The sequence below is a fragment of the Schistocerca gregaria genome, chromosome 1 (genome assembly GCF_023897955.1).
Source record: "Schistocerca gregaria isolate iqSchGreg1 chromosome 1, iqSchGreg1.2, whole genome shotgun sequence".
Lineage (NCBI taxonomy): Eukaryota > Metazoa > Arthropoda > Insecta > Orthoptera > Acrididae > Schistocerca > Schistocerca gregaria.
Window position 1 is genome coordinate 61,771,766 of NC_064920.1, and position 8,761 is coordinate 61,780,526.

General features: G+C 45.2%; 1 protein-coding gene across 1 annotated transcript; it reads left to right on the forward strand.

Moving 5' to 3' along the window:
• Positions 1-5,022: 5,022 nt before the first annotated feature.
• LOC126359838 (uncharacterized) lies at positions 5,023-6,589 on the forward strand. The gene is made up of 2 exons (XM_050007702.1): positions 5,023-5,194; positions 5,277-6,589. The coding sequence occupies exons 1-2, from the start codon at positions 5,023-5,025 to the stop codon at positions 6,587-6,589; spliced, it is 1,485 nt and encodes a 494-aa protein (XP_049863659.1).
• The last annotated feature ends 2,172 nt before the right edge of the window (positions 6,590-8,761 follow it).

Below are 8,761 nucleotides of genomic sequence, written 5' to 3' on the forward strand. Positions count from 1 at the left end.
GTCAGGTGATGCCGAGAGAATTAGATTAGGAAATGAGACACATAAAGTAGTAAAGGAGTTTTGCGGTTTGGAGAGCAAAATAACTGATGATGACTGAGGTAGAGAGGTTATAAAATGTAGACTGGCAATGGCAAGGAAAGCGTTTCTGAAGAACACAAATTTGTTAAAATTGAGTATAGATTTAAGGAAGTCATTTCTTAATAGTATTTGTATGGAGTGTAGCCATGTACGGAAATGAAACATGCATGATAAATAGTTTAGACAAGAAGAGAGTAGTAGTTTTCGCAATATGGTGCTACAGAAGAATGCTGAAGATTAGATGGCTAGACCACATAACTAATGAGGAGGTATTGAATGGAAATGGGGGGAAGAAGAGTTTGTGGCACAAAATGACTAGAAGAAGGGATCAGTTCGTAGGACATGTTCTGAGGCATCAAGGGATCACCAATTTAGTACTGGAGGACAGCGTGGAGCATACAAATCATATAGGGAGACCAAGAGATGAATACACTAAGCACATTCAGAAGGATGTAGGCTGCAGTAGGTACTTGGAGATGATGAAGCTTGCACAGGATAGAGTAGCATGGAGAGCTGCATCAAACCAGTCTCAGGACTGAAGACAAAAACAACAACAACCAGTCATTTTAACATGGTACTGAAGATTTAACTTCCAAAGCATTAACAGCTGTCAAATAGTCAAGAAGTTATTACAAAACACAAATACAATGCATATTGAGTACTTTCCACATTTGCTCACCAAAAATATTGTTTTATGGGAGTATTGTGAGCAAAAAAAAAAAAAAAAAAAACATTTAAATTCCTAGGTAGTACCAAATTGAAGAAATGGAGAAAAAGAATGAAAAAATTGTGTACTCATCAAAAAAATGGCAATTAATGAAGAGACTGCATACCCATTGTAGAAGCATAAACAAATGTATTTACAGCATATTAAATGTAAACTGTTAATCCAAAAAATTATAATTTTGCTGATTGTGCATGTGTGCCTACCTGAAAGTATGGACTACAAGCAGAGAGAACTACTCTGTGAGCTTGGAGATGCTTGCCCTCTGCAGCTAGAGTTACATCCACCAGAGATTCCGTGCGTAGTAGATGCGTGAAAACCGAGATGAAATTTTGCTGGTGATTATTGCAGCGAAGGCAAAACTGTTCCTCAGCCATTGCCTAGGAAAAAAAATTGTTTTCATTTTCATGACTTTCAGATACACAAATAATGGTAACCCAATTATTCTACTTGAAGAAGTAAAAGACAGAACAAAAAATAATTTCTATTTGATTAAAGATAAGTAAGGGACAAGAGAGAATGAACATGGAAACTGGCTTCAATTTTCCATTTGTTTCTCAAAATGAAAAATGTAAAAATGACACACACCAGAAGCCATAACACATTTAAACCCTCAACTGTGCTCTACAAGCTGGGCTCAGGATACACTGCACAGGTTACTACATTTGGAAGGCTCTACAACATGTATTTGGAGTTTTATATTAGCCACAAGGGTCACATTACCTAGTGTAAACACTATCTGATACTTGTGGATGGCATTTCTGTTCTATGAAACAATTATTGCATCAGGTAGTATACCCATTGTTGAGAGCCAGGAGAATGTATGTCATACATCACACATGTCTCAGCATGGTGAAGGCATTCAAAGATTATTAAATGAAAATGCTTATAATTGGTCTAGTAGTGGTGTAAACAGTGGATATGAGGATCTTAATGAAGGTGATGCAGAGATGTCATGTGGGTAAGGTGACCCTGAAGTGCTGGCTGCTGACTATGGTTCCATGAGAACATGGTCTGTTAACTATAGTGCAGGCAGGACTAAATTTGCATTTACAGGGACAATGTATATAAAAATGGTTTTGCTTGTTTACTGAATCCACAGGATACTTTCACTTTAACGATAGGTTGTTAACAATTATAAGTATTGAGATGAGCAAGTATGCTGAACAATTGTAAGTTCACTCAAGTACAGACTGAAACAATTGTGTGTGCATCAATCTGTACCAACACACAGAGAAAAATTTTATTCCTTGTTCAAAGTCAAAGTTCAGAAACGCTTATTTGAAATTTATTATTTAATCAAAGAAACACTTTAAACACCACTTTTCTGGAAAGTAATGCAAGACAGTAGATTTAGTCTTCTGCTGAAATTTATTCATTTTCATGACTATTGTATCTGCTCGAAGGATTCTAGTATTCCAGCTAAATTATAAAGATTAAATACTTGTGGCTGACCATCTGCAGAAAACATTTCATGCAGTGTACACTCCCGAGTGAGAATTCTGGTGAGAAATCGTGAATGGTGTTCCCAAGGCTCAATATTAGCTCTGCTTTTGTTCCTCATACAGGTAAACAATTTTCTATCTAATCTACAACAAGCAGAATTACTTCTTTTTCTTGACAAAATTAGTTTTGTCATCATTCCGAGCACATACACAGCAACAGAAGAAATGATAATCAATGTTTTGGCTTTCTGTAAATGGTCTCACTCTATTTCAAAGAGACTCTACATACTCAGTTCAATACACTTAGAGGTACTACAGCAATTTTAAGTATAATACTAGGTGAGAAAAAACAATTAGGTTGGAAAGGATCAATATTTTTAGGTGTCAATATTGACGAGAATTTAAACTGGAAAAAGATACATTTTTGAATCCCTTATACAACATAGTTCAGCCAAACTTGCACTTTGAATCATTAGAATCTTTCGGGTGAAACAAATCTGTAATCTGCAATATTTTGCGTATTTTCAATCAATGATGCATTACATACTAATGTTCTGGGTTAATTCAACTTTAAGAAAGAAAGTGTTCATTGCCCAAAAATGTGCTGTAAGACTAATAAGTGGTGCTCAAAACCAATCATCTTATAGGCATCCATTTGAAGAGTTAAGCATTTTGACTATTGCTTCACAGTATATTTACTCCCTTGCTGTGTCACAGTATATTGACTCTCTCATGAAATTTGTTGTAAATAGTCCACTGCAGTTCAAAAGGATTTGAAATGTACATTATTACAATAGCAGAAGAAAAAGTGACATTCATTACTCAACAATATGGTTGTTTTCAGCATGAGCAAGTGTGCACAATGCTGCAACCAACAATTTCGGATCACTTGCCAAATTACATAAAATGTCTCACACTGATGTAAATTTTTAAAACAAATCTCCTTGACAGCTATTTCTATTTCATAAAACAATTTGTACTATTGCAATGTTTAAAGATGGTAGGTAGGAATTACTAATTGACATCTGTATATCAAAAAAAGAATGGCCATCATGCAGCCAGCCATACTTTAAAATTAATTTGTTACTCTAATGTAAAATGACTCATTCTACATCATTACAATTTATCATGCAAATCATTTGTTGAACACTTAACTAATTTACTACTGGCAAGTAACTTTCATAGTGGAAAGGGACACCTCTATAAAAAAAGTCATTCCCAAAATGAGCATATTTCATTGGTACTAAACATTTTGCTTGTGTGAAGCAAATAGTGGCTTCTTATTTTGCCTTACAGTTCACACAGGGAGATACATAGTATTTGAGCCACAACATATTAAAAATCCTCCTACACATAAAAGTAAGTTTTGCCTTTGCTCGAAGGATTTTTTGACAAAGGGCGTACCAACAGATTTTATTTCATTTCCTTGTCTCTAAAAATACTGATGGCACTGGCACAGTTATGAGTACCACCATGGAAACACCAGCTGCTTTGAGGGAGGCAAAACTGAAGAAGGGTACAGTTATGACTTTTTGGAAAGGGAAATGGATGGCAATGGGACAGTAACACAAAAAAAGACGTTTATATGGTGTTTAGTATGAACAGTGAATAATTACTGAAAGTTGTGAGGAAGAAAACAGTGAAAGTGAAGCCAGAAACTATCCTCAAACACATTGACACAATGGGTGGCACGGACTTCTGACTAGTACATGAAAAATTATTCGAGAGGAAGGAAACATCTATTAAAAACATTACATAAAGCAGTTTCATCATGTTGACTGTTGCTGCTCTAAATTCTAATTTCTTGCACAAGAAACTTAATGAAAAATTCGAGAGATTTGATAGTCAAATTAAACTAAAAACGTTTTAATTGACAAATTTGGAGCATTTTATACATTCTCCCTCTCAACAAAGAAAAGTTGGTTGTCTCTGCCAAGTGTCAGCTCCGACACGGGTTGGTGAAAATGTTCTTTCTGGAAGATGTTCCCTCTATTGAGAAGAAACAGGCACCTATGAGGCATTGCCAAATGTGCTGCAGTAGAAAAAACCTCAATGGAAATAAAATAAGAAAAACATATTTATTGTAAAGCATGTTATTTGGGTCTATTTTTAATACTCTCTTTCGAATAGCACCAGATAAAAAATAGTTTCCTTGTACAAAATTTATTTAGAAATTGAGTATGCTTTAGCTCCTTGGATAAAATCATTCCCCTGCCTATCAAAATAAGTCAAAAGTAATTTGTTTATTTTTATAACACACTAGCTGCTGCCAAAAGCTTCAAACTGTTGGTAAGTTACAATAACAACAGTCACTTCATTTGAGCAAAGCATGTCAAAACGTGTTAACATAGAATGTGCTACAAAATAGCACCTCGGGGCTCAGGAATAATTACATAGGCCAAAAGAGATAGCAGCTCCTGCAAATCCCCACGGTAGCAGCAGGTAACACCACAACAACGGCAGCTGCACGGTGCAAGAAACGGCATAATGTAGGGGTTAAGCACGTTTGAGAAAGAACTGTCACTTACGAAGATTCCTGCCCATGCAGCTCATTGTATGTGCACTCTTTTCTACTTAAAAAAAATTTCCTCTGTCACGTGGCGCTGTATGTACAACTTCCTACAATGAGAATCGACATGAAGAATATTTACAAATATCATACACAATGTACATAGAACATTCTTTTCTCAGGGAACTGTGCTTACTGTGTCCTGTTCGATCTCCAAACACAATCAAAAACAGTCGTGAGCCACGAGCTATTTATCAAGTCACAGCATGACAGCACAAGTACAATACAGTCTGGAGAACAAACGAAAACCACCCAGCCAGAACTGGTTAATTCGCCTGCCACGTGCCGCTCGCTATTGGCTGCAGGCGACTGAGGGACTGGACCAAGAATGGGCAGCAACAATGAATGAGGACTGTGGAGGGCGGGTAGAAATATCTAGTGGGCAATAGGGGAGGGGGAAACTTGTGGGACTCTACCGCAGGCAGGGCGGGGTTAGCAGCACTGTGGGCTTCTTTAACAGGTGGGGCAGGTGCCCAGTGGGGCTGCACTTGGGAAAAGGGCGGGCGGGCAGCGAGGCGGGAACCAGAGAGGGCGGGCAGCGAGGCGGGAACCGGAAAGGGCGGGCGGGCAGCCAGGCGGGTGGGCAGCGAGGCGGGAACGGGAAAGGGAGGGAGGGAGGGCGGGCGGGCGGGCGGGCGGGCGGCCAGGCAGGAACGGGAAAGGGAGGGCGGGCGGGCGGGCGGGCGGGCGGGCGGCCGTGCGGGAAAGGGAGGGCGGGCGGCGGGCGGCCAGGCGGGAACGGGAAAGGGAGGGCGGGAACGGGAAAGGGAGGGCGGGAACGGGAAAGGGAGGGCGGGAACGGGAAAGGGAGGGCGGGAACGGGAAAGGGAGGGCGGGAACGGGAAAGGGAGGGCGGGAACGGGAAAGGGCGGGCGGGAACGGGAAAGGGCGGGCGGGAACGGGAAAGGGCGGGCGGGAACGGGAAAGGGCGGGCGGGAACGGGAAAGGGCGGGCGGGAACGGGAAAGGGCGGGCGGGAACGGGAAAGGGCGGGCGGGAACGGGAAAGGGCGGGCGGGAACGGGAAAGGGCGGGCGGGAACGGGAAAGGGCGGGCGGGAACGGGAAAGGGCGGGCGGGAACGGGAAAGGGCGGGCGGGAACGGGAAAGGGCGGGCGGGCGGGAACGGGAAAGGGCGGGCGGGCGGGAACGGGAAAGGGCGGGCGGGCGGGAACGGGAAAGGGCGGGCGGGCGGGAACGGGAAAGGGCGGGCGGGCGGGAACGGGAAAGGGCGGGCGGGCGGGAACGGGAAAGGGCGGGCGGGCGGGAACGGGAAAGGGCGGGCGGGCGGGAACGGGAAAGGGCGGGCGGGCGGGAACGGGAAAGGGCGGGCGGGCGGGAACGGGAAAGGGCGGGCGGGCGGGAACGGGAAAGGGCGGGCGGGCGGGAACGGGAAAGGGCGGGCGGGCGGGAACGGGAAAGGGCGGGCGGGAACGGGAAACGGAGGGCGGGCGGGCGGTCAGGCGGGAACGGAAAAGGGAGGGAGGGCGGGCGGCCAGGCGGGAACGGAAAAGGGAGGGAGGGCGGGCGGCCAGGCGGGAACGGGAACGGGAAAGGGAGGGCGGGCGGCCAGGCGGGAACGGGAACGGGAAAGGGAGGGCGGGCGGCCAGGCGGGAACGGGAACGGGAAAGGGAGGGCGGGAGGTCGGGTGGGCGGCCAGGCGGGAACTGTCCTCGTTCTTAACCCAGTGCTTCTGTTCCCTGCAGTTAATAGCAAGCGGCATGTGGCAGGCAAATTTACCGGCTGTGTCTGGGTGTTTTGTGTTTGATGGTTGAGTGGGATGTTGTCCCGGGGTGAAGAGGGTGGCAAAAGATTTCCCCAGTGGCCACACATAAGGCGTCCCCAGATTGTCTGACAAACAGGTTCCAGGTGCTGTCTGTGGCTGACACTGTTGATGAGCTAGGTGCTGTCGCCTGTCCGGTTTCAGAGGAAACCACTTAGCTTGCAAGATCCGAGCAGTCACATATGGTGGGGTTATTGGCAGTTGGGAGATCCCTTATTAGGGACTTGGCTGACAAGAAGGGTAAGAAATCCAATGTGCACACTTTGTGCATACTGGGTGGAGTCATTCCAGATGTGGGAAGGATCCTCCCAGATGCCATGAAGAGCACAGGGTGCAGCCCACTGCAGGTGGTTGCTCACGTTGGTACCAATGATGTGTGTCACTTTGGATCACAAGAGATTCTATCTGCTTTCAAGCGGCTAACAGAAGTGGTAAAGGCTGCCAGTCTTGCTTGCAAGATGAAAGCAGAGCTGACCATTTGCAGCATAGGCGACAGGACTGATTGTGGACCTAGCCCTCTGAAATGCCTTCACAAAAGGAGACTAAGTAAATATTCTGAATTCGATTAGAGAACAGCTGCCAACATGATTAACGTAAAAGTAAATATCGTCGGCATAGTTGGTTGTTGTGGTTGTGGTTGAAGGGACCAAACAGCAAGGTCATCTGTTCCTTGATTCAACTGTAGTCCACTCCAGTAGTGTGACATCTCACAAAAGTCAATCATAAAAGGGAAAAGGCTAAAAAGTGTAAAACGGCAGTCATATAGTCAATGGTGAAAACAAAATGAAGTAAGTCAGCAAGATAACAAACCCAATGCTATGGTAAAGGCACGAAATATCCCACCTCTGAAGCAGCAGAGGCAGAACCACCTGTGACTTAAAAGGTGCAACAGCTAGAATGTAGAAGTGCATATGGGAAAAGGAGACTAACCAATACTAAAAAAAAGACAGAAACAGTGTAAAAGGGGAAGAAAGAGGATCTCGGCCAGGGAGGGGAATCGGGAATCTCCAAACGGCTTACAGTGGGAGATACACCAACACTCACCGCCCTGCCCCAACACCAGAGTGATTAAAAGCCTTAAAACTGAGAATAAAAACCACTTCCATGGAGGAAACAGAGAACCAGGTCGACCACCCGGGAATCATCAGCCAACATCAAAGGGAAAGTGGGGGAGAGTCTGTACTTAGCACGCAGAGCCAAAAGAAGGGGGCATTCAACCAAAACGTGGGCTACTGACTAGAAGGCTCCACAACCACAAAGTGGGGGTGGCTCATCACGCAAAAGAAAAGCATGTGTCAGCCTGGTATGGTCAATGCGGGGACGACACAGTGTGGTCGAGTCCTTTTGGGAGAGACGAATGGAAGAAAACCACGATCCTGGTGTCACCTTCATGGCACGAAGTTTTTTAGACAGTTAGGTAGCCACACAAGAGTTGGCTGATGATTGTGATAGGTTGGATTTGATGTGAAGCCCTAAATCCGCTGCAGGAGGAGTTCCAGAAAACGGGGGTTAAGTGACTGCTGCCCCAGGCAAACGATCAGCGAGCTCATTACCCGGGATACCCACATGGTGAGGAACCCAAAGGAAGTCGACGGAACAAGCAGCTTGATGAATATCAGCGAGATGGTCTTGGATGGCAGAGACCAAGGGATGGTGCGAAAAACACCGGTCAATAGCCAGAAGGCCACTCAATGAGTCCGTATATTAACAAAACACGGTTGGGAAATTGCCATCAATTCTGCAGTAAGCACCCCACATGTAGGTGGCAGCAGATGATTTTCCATTCGAACAGGGAACATGAAGGCATACCCCACATGATCAGCAGATTTAGAGTCATCAGTGTAAAAAACAACAGCATCCCGCAACTCCCATAAAATTTGGCAGAAAAGGGAACGGATCACCATTGGGGGATGGAATCTTTTGGACCTTGGCGGAGGTCCATCCCAATTCGAGGCCGAGGAACTAACCAAAGAGGTGGGGGGGTGGAGGGGAGTGAGCGAGGAAGACAGGACAAAGAAGGAATCTGAAAATCACGGCAAAGAGACGCAAGGGGGAGTCCAATCGGTAAACCTGCCCTAGCGCAGGAATCAGGTGAGCGACGTCCATGGTCTGGGAAAAGGATAGAATAGGAAGGATGAGTGGAAGAGGAACGGATAGCGAGTGC

What these genes read in the sequence shown, in the direction of transcription:
- LOC126359838 (XM_050007702.1), top strand. Translation starts at nt 5,023, where the DNA reads ATGACAGCACAAGTACAATACAGTCTGGAGAACAAACGAAAACCACCC. An exon ending in AGGGCGGGTAGAAATATCTA is followed by an intron (nt 5,195 to 5,276) that starts GTGGGCAATAGG and finishes CTTCTTTAACAG; the next exon opens with GTGGGGCAGGTGCCCAGTGG.